Source organism: Callospermophilus lateralis, chromosome 18, assembly GCF_048772815.1.
Source record: "Callospermophilus lateralis isolate mCalLat2 chromosome 18, mCalLat2.hap1, whole genome shotgun sequence".
Taxonomy (NCBI): domain Eukaryota; kingdom Metazoa; phylum Chordata; class Mammalia; order Rodentia; family Sciuridae; genus Callospermophilus; species Callospermophilus lateralis.
In genome coordinates, this window is record NC_135322.1 from 41,347,611 (window position 1) to 41,363,125 (window position 15,515).

The 15,515-nt window shown below is 52.7% G+C and overlaps 1 protein-coding gene across 1 annotated transcript in view; it reads right to left on the minus strand.

The window, feature by feature from the left end:
• Positions 1 to 1,747: 1,747 nt before the first annotated feature.
• The window catches only part of Cngb1 (cyclic nucleotide gated channel subunit beta 1), a 66,054-nt gene continuing 52,286 nt past the window's right edge, over positions 1,748 to 15,515 (minus strand). The window contains 4 exon segments of the mRNA XM_076837843.2: positions 1,748 to 5,783; positions 8,628 to 8,838; positions 14,620 to 14,766; positions 15,128 to 15,246. Of these exon segments, the coding sequence (XP_076693958.2) occupies positions 5,472 to 5,783; positions 8,628 to 8,838; positions 14,620 to 14,766; positions 15,128 to 15,246 (789 nt within the window). The 3' untranslated portion in view covers positions 1,748 to 5,471.

The following is a 15,515-nucleotide window of genomic DNA, read 5'->3' on the forward strand; positions in this document are numbered from 1 at the left end:
CCTTCATTGCGAGCAACAGAAACCGACAGACTAAAGCTCAAGGCAGTGTGTGCGTCCTCAGGGTGAGGCTGAGGACAGGCCAGGGGCCAGGGAGGCCAGGGAGGCCAGGGAGGCCAGGGACTTAGCTGGTAATAAGAATCTGATCAATAGGAACTAATGTCCAGCCAGGCCAGGGTGTCAGGTTTGGGACGCCTCTGTTCCTGTTTTCTTTCTTTCCTTCTTCATTTATCCCTCACATCAGGAGGGGAGAATGGCTTCAATAATAAATAGAGACCATCATCTCCTATGGCAAGTGGTCTGGGGCTAAGTGTCTCAGGGTGGGTTGGGCCACTCAAACGTGTCAAGATCTGCATCTCTCTGATGTTGGACTCTTGGGTCACAAGATGGTTGCTGCAGCTCCAAACATATTCTTGCATCCGTATCAGGAGCAGGAGGAAAGGAAGACAGTGGTAATAGGGATCTTCCCTTTAATCAGGAGGTCTTATCATCCTTTCTTTTGTAATTCGTTGCTTGGAACTGGGTCAGATGGCCACCCCACTATGGACAAGGCTGGGGAGGCGGGTGTCAGGGGAAAGAGAGAGACAGTGAGAGGGACTGGCTTGGACAGGGCTTTGTCTCCTGTGGGTGGCTGTGTTGTTGCCCAAAGCTAAACCAGTGCCCTGTTCGCAAGGAGTGAGGTGGCAATCGCTGTCAAGAGTCGAATTCTTAGCAAACAGAATCCAGCTGAGGTCCACCCGTGACCCAAAGGAAATCTTCCCAAGGGGAAGGGAAGGGAGGCAGGAGCTGGAGGCAGAAAAGACACCGCTGCCTCCCTCTCCCACGGGCCTTTTCAGATACCAGGTGGCTTCCTTATCTAGCCATGACAGGCTGTGTCATTCTGTGGGGCCCAGTGCAAATAAAAATGCAAGACTTGTTCAAAAATTATTAATGTCCGACACGGAGTCCTTCTGACATGGGCCTTGTGTGAACGCACAAGTCACATGCCTAGCGTCCCAGGAGGGGAAGCCTTTAGCGAGTGTTAGCCTCTGTTTTCATGTGAGAGTGAGTTAAACCGTTAACGTTGGTGGGGAAAACCGTGACTTATAGTGATATGATTAACACATGCCCAGCCCTTTGTACAAACTCTTGTAAAATTTCAAGAAAGAGGAGATCAGGCCCATTCTGTGTGTATAATTCAGAAACAGAATTTAGAGGAGAGACAGACCTGGGGCGGGGGTGGCTTCTAGTCTCCTCTGCAGCTGAGTAAGGGGGTGTCCGATTGGTTTTATTCCTCGTGCCCATTCAGACTTGGCAGTGCCCTCTGGTGTGGGATCATCACAATGGTCCTGTGTGATACGGAGTGTTATCTTCATCTCATAGATGACATCATCAGGGCTCAGAGTCAAGCTGCAATCGGAAGCCAGACGGTCTGAATCCACAGCCCGTGTTCAGGAGCACACTGTGTCATGGAACAGACTGGCTGGGGAAATTGTAAACAGTTGGTTGGCTGAGACCAGACATAAAAAGGCCGTCCATTCGAGGCACTTAGAATTCCAGGGGCCGTGGGGGTTTGATAAGGACATCACCCCAGAGACAGAATAAAGGATGGATTATGGCTCCAAAGATGTCAGTGGGAGATGAGCAAGGGCGCCTGAGCCAGGAAATTCACTTAGTGCCGCTCACGGAGGTGCTGTTGCACACAGCCAGCTTTTAAAATGAATCCAAGGGCCAAGAACATTTGTCTAAATACTTTAATTAAAATGCGCTGTAATCTGAAAGCCCAAGTGTGTATGTGAAGTATTCATGTTTACTAAGGAAACAGATTATAATATTCCTGATAGCTGAACACATTTTGATTATGAAATTTTAAACAGCTTTTTGGTTTGGTTTAAAATATTTATGTAGTTAAAAAAAATAACTTGCTATTCATTTTCTACCAAAATGCAGGAAATATTGAGACATTAAAAATGCACAGAGATTCAACACACACAGATAAAGGTCCTAGAGTTCCTCGACTGTAGAATGACACTGTTTCTGAGCTGTTTCATATCTCAGCAACCAACAGTCCAATTCAATTTGGAGAATAATGCCCATCTTGAACTCAATTGACCGAATATCCAGGTTTGAGGAAAGTGTTGAATTTGATTTAAGATAGCTCAGTGAAATTAAGACACTGTTCATCTCACTTCAAAATCAGTTTCTTTCCAGGGCAATCCTTGAATACGGTAAGAATCTCTTGTTTTACATAATAAGCGGTACAAGTACAAGGACTGACAACTAAAGAAAGAAGAACATTCACATACAAAAGATTCCTTATAAAACAGGATTCACAGTGAAGGTGCCATTGAAACATTTGCCATCTACAGAAGGGCGATATGTTTACCTTCTGGGAAGATCAGAAATAACTTGCTAAGAGTGGAAGCATTCTCTGTGTTTGGGTCTTAGAAGATGTGGTGCGAATGTGGGAATGATAAATGAGGGTAGGGGAAGAAATCCTCCTAAACTCCCAGACCTTCCCCATTTCAAAAGACTATGCCAGTGAAATTACATCCATACAAGATTTTTTCCAGTGCTGGGGTGAAACCTTGAGCCTTGCTCATGCCAGGTAAGTCTCCTACCACCGAGCTACACCGGCAGCCCCTGTACGTGACAATCAGATTGCACATTATTTTTTTAACAGCATCGTATTGGAATCACCAATGCTTATCGATGGAGATGGTTTAAATACCATGACAGGTCCATGCGATGGGCTAGATTGCCATCATGAAAACATAGGCATGTTCTTTATGTACGGAACATGAGATTATCTAGAACAATCTCTAGATAAATGAGATGGAGAAGAATGGTGGGCCTACTGTGTGTTACCACTTATAAAGGAGGAGAAGGGGCCAGAGGGGGAGGAAGAGGGAGGAGTGGGACATGGTAGCTCATGCCTGTAGTCCCAGTTACTTGGGTGGCTAAGGCAGGAGGACTGCTTGAGCCCAGGAGTTTGAGGCCAGCCTCGGTAACAGAGCAAGAAGAGAATTTGCAGGGAAATGGATGGCACTAGAGCAGATTATGCTAAGTGAAGCTAGCCAATCCTTAAAAAACAAATGCCAAATGTCTTCTTTGATATAAAGAGAGCAACTAAGAACAGAACAGGGAGGAAGAGCATGAGGAAAAGATTAACATTAAACAGAGACGAGTGGGGGGAGAGAAAGGGAGAGAGAAGGGAAATCGTATGGAAATGGTAGGAGACCCTCAGTGTTACACAAAATTACATATAAGAGGTTGTGAGGGGAAAGGGGGGGAACAAGGGAGAGAATTGAACAACAGCAGATGAGGTAGAGAGGGAAGATGGGAGGGGAGGGGAGGGGGGATAGTAGGGGATAGGAAAGGTAGCAGAATACAACAGTCACTAATATGGCATTATGTAAAAATGTGAATGTGTAACCGATATGATTCTGCAATTTGTATTTGGGGTAAAAATGGGAGTTCATAACCCACTTGAGTCAAATGTATGAAAGATGATATGTCATGAGTTTTGTAATGTTTTGAACAACCAATATAAAAAAAACAGAGCAAGAAGATGTCTCAAAAAAAAAAAAAGAAAAGAAAAGAAAGAAAAATAAGAAAAGGAAGGGAATAAGAATGAATATACATAGTTCCTGCATAAGCATAAAATATCTCTGAGAAGATATTCAGGGAGCTGATAACAGTGGATAGTGGTTACTTCCAGTGAGGGCTCCAGGGAGGTTGGGTGCCAGGGATAGGGTCAATCATTTTTCCTGAGTTTCCTTTTGTACCCATGTGAATTTTTTTTTTTTTTTTTTTTTTTTTTTTGTGCTGGGGATTGAACCCAGGGCCTTGTGCATTCAAGGCAAGCACTCTTCCAACTGAGCTACATCCCCAGCCCCATGTGAATGTTTTTTTTTTTGTTTGTTTGTTTGTTTTTAATTAATTTTTATTGTTGGTTGTTCAAAACATTACATAGTTCTTGATATATCATATTTCACACTTTGATTCAAGTGGGATATGAACTCCCATTTTTACCCCGTATACAGATTGCAGAATCATATCAGTTGCACAACCATTGATTTACATATTGCCATTCTGGTGTCTGTTGTATTCTGCTGCCTTTCCTATCCTCTACTATCTCCCCCATGTGAATGTTTTTAACCCACTAAAACAAATGACTAAAACCTTTTAAAAGGAGAATAATAATGCTGATCATCATTACATTCAAAGTCGTGAACGGCTGTACCAGTGAAATGGCGTTCAGTGGAATGATTGCCCAGGTCACATGACATGACATCAACGAGATAAATCTGTTCATCACTCTGGGATTTGGAAATGCTTGGACCCACCTGGGAACTCCCAAATTGTCTAAAAATGTCAGTGTTGTTTGTAGCCGAAGGACAAATACTACAGTTTGGAGCCTTCGGGAAGTCCCGTCAGGGGCTCCCCAGGTCCTGTCATTTGATATAAAATGGGAAGAACCTACTGGAATTCAGGCCCTTCGGGTTCACGGTTGCTGGTGGAAACAAATGGCTCAATACCAGATTTTGTTTTTAATCATGGGCTCCCCCAAGAGCCATTCGGTATGCAAATAAAATCCTCTTGATAAATATTCATGGACTGAATAACCCTTTCTGCTTTTTTTTTTTTAATCATATAAACATGTCATGATCTGGAGAGACTTCAGGGATTCAAGTGGTGTCAGCAGCTGTGAGATTACATTTTTGAGGATTAATCCAAGTCGCTGCCACCATTTCTACAGCAAGGGTGTCTAAGGCAAGTGACAGCTGATCCCTGCTGGTGAGAAATGGGACTTTTCAGGGTGACAGGCTGAGGATGCTCCCACAGGGCTGCCCTCTACCTGGGAAAGCTAAGTCCATTTCCACCAAGTCCTTTCCCTCTTCTCTGCTCTGACATAATGGCGTCAGACAGGCAATTGAATGTAGTCCGGGGAACACGCAGGGCCAGCCTAATAAGCTGCATGTCCCTTAATGTCCCTTAACTGCCTAGCCAAGGAAAACAGCATTCCCTGTTCTGACCAGGATCACCAAGGACAGCAGGCTCCCCCCCCCACACACACACACTATTTCTTATCCTTGACATCAAGGGGACATAAAGGGACTAATCCGGAGAAACCCTCCACTCCCAGACCTGACTTCTCCAAAAGCTTCCCAGATCTCGGAGCCTCATTCTATCACCTGCGGATGAACTTTAAAAGCGGAAAGTGATTTTGTTCTTTTAAAATATAAACCACAGCGTGGTCCAGGGACTGTGGGAGTTTGGGGACACCGACATTTGATGGAAATTTGTTGATTTCAAGACCAAGTCCATCTGGAGGTGTCATAGGAATGGGAAGGCTGGCTCGACTGAGGCCACTAGAGCGGGCAGGCGTCCTCGGCCTCACCCGGCCCTGCCCAGGGCCACCACGTAGCCAGGGTGCAGGGCGCAGCGGGCGGGCGGGTGCACCTGCCAGACCGGGCGCTGGCGAGCCTCACTCACTCCACCGCCTCCTTCTTCTCCTCGGGCATTTCTATGGACAGAGACTGCTCGCCTGGATCCGGGCCAGGGCTCATGCTGATGCGCACCGAGTGCTCCTCCGGCCCATCCACTCCCTCCCCGCCTGCCTCGGGCTTCCTGGGGGAAGCAGGCGACGCAGAGCGCGCAGCCGGGGGCTCCTGGGGCGCAGGCTGGCCAGGGGCAGCCGAGGGGGCCGAGGGGGCCGAGGGGGCCGAGGGGGCCTGGGGCTGGTCCTGGGCAGCAGGACCTGCCTCGCCCCCCTCTCCTGTGGCTTCTTGCGAGTTCTTGGCCTGAAATTCAAAAAGGATGACGGTGAGAAACAAACGCCCAGGGGGTTGGAGGAGTCTGGATACCTCCCAGTTTCCATCTTCTTGGGCCCAAAGAGCAGGACGGTGGGTGCCCCCGGCTGACGTCTGCTGGGGCAGGGCAGCTTATCGAGGTTATTTAGAAACAGCAGAGTATGTTACAGGATGTTTAAGGACAGAAAGTCCCAGCTGGATTTCATGGAAGGGTTTGGAACATCCTCGGTTGCAGAGCAGGAAACCTCTGCAACTATTGAGGAGGTGACCCGAGCTGCCCCGCCCACTCCCAGGTGTGGATGATGGTGGAGAGACAGAAACCCCAAGCTGGCAGGGTAGAGGCTGATGAGGGCAGGAGCCGCAGGAGCCCAAGGGTGGGATCCTCAGGGGAGGGTGGGGCTGAATGCCATTGGCATTGGGCTGAGCGGACCCCATACTCCTGGACAGGGCAGACACCTCCTCTCTAGCCTGCGCTTCCTCCTGTCAACATTGGCCATGGTCTGTGTATCAACAGCAAATTGGGTTTATTTATTTATTTTGTACTGGGGATTGAGCCCAAGGATGCTTCACCACTGAGCCACATCCCCAGCCCATTTTATTTTTCATTTTTTTGGGTACCGCAGATTAAACTCAGGGGCACATCCCCAGCCCTATTTTGTATTTTACTTAGAGACAGGGTCTCACTGAATTGCTTAGTGCCTCCCTTTTGCTGAGGCTGGCTTTGAATTCGCCATCCTCCTGTCTCTGCCTCCTGAGCCTCTGGGATTACAGGCGTGGGCCATTACACTGGCCATCCTGGTGGTTTTTTTTTTTTTTTTTTTTTTTTGAGACATGGTCTCATTAAGTCCCTTAGGGCCTTGCTAAGTTGCAGAGGCTGGCCTTGAACTTGTGATCCTCCTGCCTCAGCCTCCTGATTGCTGGGATTATAGGCACGGGTCATTGCCCCCCAGCTAGGAAATTGGGCTAAAACAAAACTAAAAACCAAACCGAAGCCCCGTGGATGCCTGTGGGCCTGCCTGCTGCCTGACCCATTTCTACATGGAAGGAAACTGGACAAGGAGCCGCCCCCAGAAGGTGAGGCCAGATGGTCCTCAGGTGCCTGAGACCCACTTGAGACAGTGGTTGTAAATTTAAAGGGAGAGCGACCGGCATGCTGTGAGGAACAGGGACCCCTGGAGTTTGCCCAAGTCGTAGGGTTTAAAGGAAGGGAACAGTGAGCGAGGGGACAGGGTGCTCCTAGAACACCAGGCAGCTCCGGGAACCTGCTGCTCCCTCCGTCTTGGTGCACCTGTTCCGTCCTCCCCTGTCCACCCGAAACTCGGGCAACACCCTTCCAGGGCACGGTGCTCAGAGGGGACATCTGAAGCACAGGCTTTGATCAGAGCCAGGGGAATCACGGGAAGCCTAGTGAAGTGCTTTTCCGTGTTCAAAATGCTCTTATAAAAGGTCTCCAAAGTGGCCTGCTTGCTCTCGCGACCCCACGGGCAACGATGAGGAATCTGGGTTGCAGAAAGCTCAGGGTCCCCAGGGCCATGGAACTAGCAGGTGCCAGAGCTGGGATTTCGACCTGACCTGCGTCTCTGCACTTCTAACAGCTCCTCCTGCTCTGCCATGCTGCCCTGGCTGTTCTAAATTGCAGAGGAAATGCCTTTTATTAGCACCCTCATGCAAATTTAATTTACATCTCAGTGACGAGATGACACTTAGGAGCCAGGAATCCATTGCAGCTGAAGCCTTCCTCCGCACTGAGCGCACTCTGGGAGTCCATGTCCGCTCAGCCCCATGCAGCAGCCAGCGCTCATGACCCCAGCCTGGGCTCCACCTTGACCTTGGTGATCGCTGAGCTCAACTTGACCTTGGTGATTGCCGAGCTCCACCTTGACCTTGGTGATCACCGAGCTCCACCTTGACCTTGGTGATTGCCGAGCTCAGCCATCGCATCTTTCTTCAACCTGTGGCCATTGGTGGCTGTGTCTAGAGGCTATCTCAGAACCCCAGACTCACCACACTCCTGCCAAATGTGACCCCTGGATGGGTCCCCTGGACTCTGACACCAGCCTGGGTGGAGGTGGAATTCACCGGGCTCCCTTGAACCCTGTCGTGTGTCCTGCTGTCTGTACCCCGAGAGAGCCCCACCACTGAGCACTCGCCTGCCCTGGCCACCTCCTTCCCTGGCAGCCTCCCTAAGGGACGGTCATGAACAGACATAATTAACGTAATTATTCTAATTGGCATTCTTGGCTTTAGTCACAGGGAAAAAAAAATCCCAGAACTAATTTTAATATTTCCTTCAGCTTTATGGGCAGGGGGCCCGCGCCGGGCCCGTCTGTGGGAGTGCTCCTGTCAGATCTTTTAATGGGTCACAGACACAGTGGGAAGTTGTCCCTGACCCCTGGGAGGGACATTCCCTGTCCAGACGCTCTCTTCCCACCTCCGGTCCTGGCCAGGGACAGTGAGTCCCGGGACTTTTGCTTGGATCTCTGGGAAGAGGCACTCTCGGGTGGAGTGGGGACACCAGGGGGCTGGGATCTTAGGGGCCTGCCTGGAAGTGGAGCGTCACCAAAGAAAACCTGTCACGACAGAAGGTTTGTAGTGAGATCCTCTGGGCCCCGTGTGGGCTCCTGGATCCAGCTTCACCTGAACTTGTCCATGACTCGCCTCCCCGATTCCCTCAGCTAATGTGAACTTGCTGCCTGTCCCTGGCCACCCAATGAGTCCTGCCTGATGGAAGGAATGGGTGCGTAGGGGTCCCTAATACCAAATGAGTGCCACTCTCAGAGGTCCCCCGGCCTCCCTGGCACAAGCCGGAAGCAGTCTGGGTCCCAAGGGCCTCACCTGCTCCAGCAGCTGCTGCTGCCTCGCGGCGGCCTCCAGCGCGGCCAGCTCCTTGAGGCGGGCTCGGAGGTGGGCCAGCTTGCCGCCCTTGCCGCCCATCTTCCCTGCTGCGGCCAGGGCCGCGTTGAAGAGCTTCGGGGTCCCCGCCCGCGGGGGCAGGATGAGCACGCTCTTCTCCTCCTTGGGCTTGTTGTTGTTTCTCAGCATGCGCCTGAAAGAGAGCGCCAGCTGGCATCAGGAGCACCCTGGGGCGGGGAGTGGCACTTCTTCTGGGTCAGAGCTCTGTGCTGGGGGTGGGGGTGGTAATGGTGGTGGGGGTGGCTGATGGCTCGGGGGTGGCTTTTCTGAGCCAAGCACAGGGCTCAGTGTGTATGCCCAGACCTCCTTGAAGGATCAGAGCATCCACAACGAGGTGGGTCTTCTGGATGCAGAGGTCCTGATGGACGCTGGAGCTCAGAGAGGTTAAGTAACTCATCTTTGGTCACACAGGACTCACTAAAGGACAGTGGTATGGTGTGGATATGGTTTGAGTGTGTCCCCCAAGGAACCCCATGTTGGGCTCTCATTTGGGAGAGTTGGGAGGTGGAGGAACCTTGAAGAGGGGGTGCCTGGTGTATGGTAATGAGGTCACCGAGGGAACGATGTCGCGGGTCCCAGAGGGTTGTCATACAAGGGGGAGCCTGGCTGCCCTCCTCTCTCTGGCTTCCTGTCTCCAACGTCCTCCCATCATGATGGCATCTGCTGTGGGGTCCTCACAGAGCCAAGCCCATAGCCAGCTCTGAGCCCTGCCCTTGACCCACCGACTGGGAGCCAGACACACCTTTCTGTATCCCCTGCCCCTCCCCCAGGTATTGCAGCGCTGAGGGTAGAACCCGGCCCCAGGCCCGAGCCCCGCCCCCAGCAACAGGAAGCAGACCCCGGGGGCCTGAGTGGCCCTAGGGGCTGGGCGCTGTGCTCCCCTTCACAGCGCTCTGGGACCCCAGCCCCCCTTCCTGGTGCTCACCCCTCTGTGGGGTCCCGCCCGCAGGACCAGGGAGACATGCAGCTCTTACAAGATCCACAACCTCATCTGCCGGTGCCACCCAGGACTGGGGTCTCGTCTTGCAAGGAGACTCCCCCACTGGCTCAGATGAAGCCATATTTGGGGACCCTGCAGGGAGCCGCTGGCCAACAGCTAGCTAGGCACAGAAGCACCCCATCCTGCAGCCCCAAGGATCTGAATTCAGCCAACGATCATGTGACCTTGGAATCAGGTCCTCCCGCCCCCCCCCACCCATGAAGACTTGAAATGCAACCTTGCGCTGGCTGTCACCTTGATGACAGGTCCAGATAAGCCATCCCCAGACTCTCATCTCCGAAGGAGGATGCAGATGTCCAGAGTGGGTGAGTAACTTTCCCAAGGCCACACAGCCAGGAAGCCACAGAGCTAGAATTCAAACCCACCGTGGGGGGAGCACATGTCCAAGGTTGCTCGGAAGTGGCAGAGGCAGAATCCCAGTCCGGATCTAGTGCCCCGTGCCACCCTGTTTCTCTAAGTGAGGATAGAATTTTCCATCAAACACAGCCTCCGCCTTTTACAAGACATTTTTCCTGCCCCGAGTAGGTGCTGAGTGGTTTAGCTCGGGAACAAATGGACGTCGCCTGCCATCTAGCTGGCCCAGATGACCAGCCGGCAAGTGTACTCATCAGCATTCCCGCACAACTTGTTTGTTTAAAAATGAGGCCATTCCCGGCTGCTCCTCTAATCAGAGGCCGTGGGTCTAAATTATGGGTATTGATATTAATTGCCCAAGATTTGCATCTTCTCATTGGGCTCCCTCCGGGGGCACGAACATGGCGATTCATCAGGGCCTCTTAGAGACCGGCCTGGCACCGTCACCTGGGCTATTGAGTCCATAGTTCATGGCTCGGCAGTCCATAGGAAGGACACAAAGGCGCTCTCCACAGGACTTTGCCGATCGCTAGTGGCTGGCGCTGTTCCGAAACGCTGTGCTGGCCTTGGGGACGTTCCAGAGGGAGAGCATCTGTCCTCATCATCGGTGGATGAGCTTCCCGTTCATGAGGGCGGCACCTGTCAGCCCCTGACTTGGAGTGGCCAGGCCAGGACCGTGGGCGTCCCACTTCCTTTGGGCCTCGGGTCCCCGTCTGTGGAGTGGGAGGTCTTGGGCAGAACCCCCTGAGTGGACCTCGTCAACTCAGATGTCTGTGGGTCTCAGTCTCTCCTTTCATGGGCAGAGTCATCTCCCAGTTCCCCAAGCTGGCCTGCCCCAAGGCAGGGGACAGCCACTCTGAGGGATTGGGATGCCCTGGTCTCATCCCTCCCCCTTCCCCTGCCACCCCAAAGTCCAGGAGGGTCTTGGGGTCACTGTAGGGAACAGGGACCCTTCACGGCCCTGGCGAGGGCCCTCCTGATTGCCAATAGCTCACCTTCCCCACCAGAGGGACAGGGAGCCAACTGTGCCCCTGACAACGTGTTCCGCTGCAGGGGGAGGGGCAGGGTGACAGCGCAGGGGCCGTGAAGGCAGTTTTGAGACCTGGACAGTTGAATTGCACGATTTGGGAGAATCCTCTTCATTAGGGTGTCTGCGGACCCTGAATCAGCAAATACAAAACCAACGCTCCCGGAAAACACAGGTGAGGCCCCGGAACCTCTCACCACAGCGTTGTCAACCGCCAGTCCACCGCCTCCCTTACGAATGACATTGGCCTCGTCCGTGCTGACCACAGCCAGCAGTGCCAGGCTCCGGCCTGAGCGAAGCTCATCATACCTACTTTTTGTGCAGGTACATGGCAGCCTTCCTGTGCTTAGGAACACAACAGGGCACTTTGGCCCTGTGCTGGGGGACCTTTTTAAACAGCAAAGTCACCAACGAAGAGCACAGACACAATTTGAAAAACGTGGCCCTGAAATGACCACAGATCTCAAGTGTTCCCCAAAGGCCCATGTGCTCAAGGCCTGGGCACCAGCCTGCGGTGCTATTGGAGGTGGTGGAACCCCGAGGAGGCGGGGCCTAGGGGAAGGAAGTTAGGTTATTGGGGGTGTGGCCTTGAAGAGGCAGGGGAGCCTTTCCCCTTTCTCTGTCTGTCTGCCTGTCTGTCTGCGTCCAGGCTGCCGTGAGGTGGGCGGCTTGGCTCTACCACATGCCACATGTTCTGCCTCAGCACAGGCCCAAAGCCACCGGGCCAGGCGACCACGGACTGGACCCTCTGAAACCACGAGCCAAAATAAGTCCTTGCTCCTCACGGGTTGCTCATCCCAGGTGTTTTGTAACAGGGCTGAGCGCCAACAGGGAGGCAGAGGGTCCCCTCATCTGACTTCAGCTGGGAACATGCATTTTGAGGGACCCAAATGTTTGGCCACTCTGGGCGTGTCCTGACTGAAGCCCGTGAGCACCAATCTTGGGGTATCTAGGAAATGAGTGAGTGGAGAACGCAGAGTGGAAACGGTGAGAATGAGGATCTCCTCCGCGTCTCTGCCCCCGGGAGAGGAGGAGCTGGTTTGCTGTGACAGGGACAGTGGGCAGATCAGGAAAGCTCTGTAGACTGGCCCATGGCAGGCCCAGGTGGGCTTCCTGAGAGCAGCCAGATACGCTGAGTTACAGGCAGCTCCCTTCCCCAGGGCCTCGGCACCAGGTGCATGTGATGCTTCAGTAGCAGCCCTGCCTCCTTTCACCCTGAAGCTGCCAAAGGCATCCTGTAAACACCTGCCACATCAAGCGACTCTGCCGTGTGTAAGCTGTCTGTCTGCGTCCAGGCTGCCGTGAGGTGGGCGGCTTGGCTCTCTACCACATGCCACAGCTCCTGTCTTCCTCAGAGTAAAAGCCAAAGCCATGGCCAAGCCATTGCCTACAAGGCCCCACACAATCTCTTTCCCTCCATTTCTCGGATCCCACATCAGGCGACACCCATTTTCCTGCTGTTCCTCTGCACACACACGGAGGTTGCTCCACCTCAGGGCCTTTGCACATGCCATTCCTCCTGCCTGGAATGTTTTACCCTGCGGAAAACACTCCCAGCTCCCCTCTTTCCTCTGTGCAAGTCTTGGTAGAAATGCCGCCTCCTGAGACTCGTGTCCCCGGCCCAGCTTGTCTCAAATAGCCCCTTCCATCTCCGCTGTCTCTACACATGGCCTTTATTTTCTCATGGCCCCTACCACAGCTGACACCTCCCAGAACCACCCATTCTTCCATTGTCAGTCGCCCTGAGTAGAATGTGAGCTTTGGTCCCTGCTGTGTCCCCAGGGCCTAGAACTCTGTGCTGAATGAATGGCTGTTGGTGACTTGTTCCCTTCCTCTGACCTCTCTGTGCCGTTCCTCGATGGCCACATTCGATAGAACCAAGTGGAAGGTTAGCGTATGTGACAAAATGGGGCGAGGGAGGGAGTACATGTATAAAGAGGCTTTTTCCAAATGAAAAACTTTAGGGAGAATTCAATGGGTAAAAAGGGGAACCCGAGGATTATCAGCATGAAGCGAGCACCTGCCAGGCACCCCACAGAGATGTTCTCGCCCCCTGGTTTATTGAATCTCACAATGGCAAAGTCAGGGGTGGTCACCTTTATTTTACAGAGGCAAAAACTGAGACCAGAAAAGTTTAGCAATTTTCCTAAAGAAACTAACCAGTAATTCACATGGAAGGGAGTTGAGCCTCATTGGACTCCCAAGTCTATTCTGGGCTTTCTACCACCGGGTACTGCCTCTGCTGCTCAGTTTGAAGCCCAATTGGAAGGATCTGAAAGCAAAGCCCTGCTTTGCTAAAAAAATAAAAATAAAAAATTTATAAATGACCTATTTTCCAATAATACAAAAAAACAGGTGCACAAGGTTATGGGTTGCAAAACACTGGAAATACCCTCAGTGCACACTCATAGGAATGTCGTGCAAACCGCTGAAGGGAACGAGGAAGCCGACGGTGCACCGAGAAAGCAGCTCCCAGGATATTTTGTCAAGGGGGACAAGCCAGGTGCAGAAAGAATCTATGGTATGCTGCCTTTGCACAACAGGGAAGGGAAAATGAGAAAACAGCCATGGATCTGCCTACTCGTTGCAAAAGTCAACACAGGAACGAAATGCAGAAACCAATGAGTCTGGCCACCCCCAGGGGTGGGTGGCAGTGGGGACGCTTGTCTGGGCACGCAGTTTTGTAAAATGTGGACTTTTGGAAATTCAGCAAGGAACAGCCAGTGGATGCTAAAGGTAAGAGATGAAAGTTCTATCAGCCAGGCGCGGTGGTGCACACCTGGAACCCCAGCGGCTTGGGAGGCTGAGGCAGGAGGATCGCGAGTTCAAAGCCAGCCCCAGCTACTTAGCCAGGCCCTGAGCCACTCAGCGAGACCCTGTCTCTAAATAAAATATTAAAAGGGCTGGGAATGTGGCTCAGTGGTTAAGCATCCCTGAGTTCAATGCCTGGTACCAAAAATAAAAAGTTCTCAGGGGAGTAGGACACCTGAATGGTCCTCAAGTCACTGCCCTGTATTACTTATTAATTATAAAGAGAAAAACACTAACTATAGTGCAGAACTGAACCACGAGATTGAATTAAAAACCATCAGACCAGCTCCGCGTGCCCCTGATGCGCTCACTGAGACAGACACAGGGTCACTCCTGCCCTAGACCCGAACCTGAGGGTCACCACAAGAAGACGTCGGGGGAACCCAGACCCAGGACAGTGCAATTCCAAGCCATCAAAGTCAGTCAAGATAGAAGCCAGCTGACCAGTGGTTCCAGATCCAAGGAGACAAAGGACACATGGCGACCCCATGTGACGTGTGACCCTGGGTCTGATCCAGGAAGGGACAGAAGCCAAGCCAAGCCGAAAGAGACGCCCCTGGGATGATTGGCAAGATCTGAACGTGGGTCCCAGGTGGATAAGGGAGTTGTTTCCATGTTAAATGTCCTGACTTTGGAAAAGGTGCCGTGGTTAGGTCAGACCAAGTCCTTGTCCTTTGCATTTTTTTAAATGAAGAACAAAACCAAACAAGTAAATTGTGTACCTGGCCTTCTTCCGGAGCAACTTCTGAGATTCAGGATAATGCACCAAAATTTCGTTCAAGTCCTTCTTATCCAAAATGAAGAGGTTGGTGAAGCCGTGGGCCACCACGTTGGCCGTGCGCCGATTCCCGCCCCCGATGGCCAGCAGGCTGGGTGGAGAGGGGAGGAGGTGAGAGCCCTCCGAGGCTGGGGGAGTCTGGGGTTCTGTTTCTTGAGATGGGGTCTTGCTAGGGCCCCGGCTGGTCTTGCACCCCTGGGCTCAAGCCTCGCAGGCGGCTGGGACCAGAGGTGCGCACCTTCCCGCCCTCGATCGTGGCTGTGGTCACGAGCAACGGTGCATTGCCCGCTGCGTGGAGCACGACGGTGACCCCACAGACTTGAGAGCCCAGACTCAGCCTGCAAATGCCAGCAGGTGCCCGTGCTGTGCCCACCCAGTCTCCCAAGATCCACCGCGGCCCCTGCCCCCAGCCTTTGCCCAGAGCCTCCCACTCAGGCCAGCTCCCTCCTGACCTTATCTCTCCAAACACGGATCCAGCTTTCAGTGTCACCAGCACAGACTTCCCGTCAGGGCCCCCCAGAACCTGCACCTGCCCCGCCTGGATGATGTACATCTCCCGGCCGATCTCCCCCTGAAACAGACAGCGCAGAGTCCTTCTGTCCCCCTCAGAGCAAGCAGGGAAGAGGCCAGGGCTGGGCCCCGAGGCTGGTGGCCCAGGGAGGAGGCACCAAGACGGAGCCCGTGGGGCCAATCACGTCCCACCGGGGCCTCAGACTCCTCGTCTGTGGACCGGGGAGGCCAGCGCGCCCTGCCTGCCCACTGATGGCCTCAAGAGGGGAGGTCAGCAGCGTCGCAGCAGAGAAACACCAGCCACGTGCCAGGTGCTGGCGTGAGGGTCTC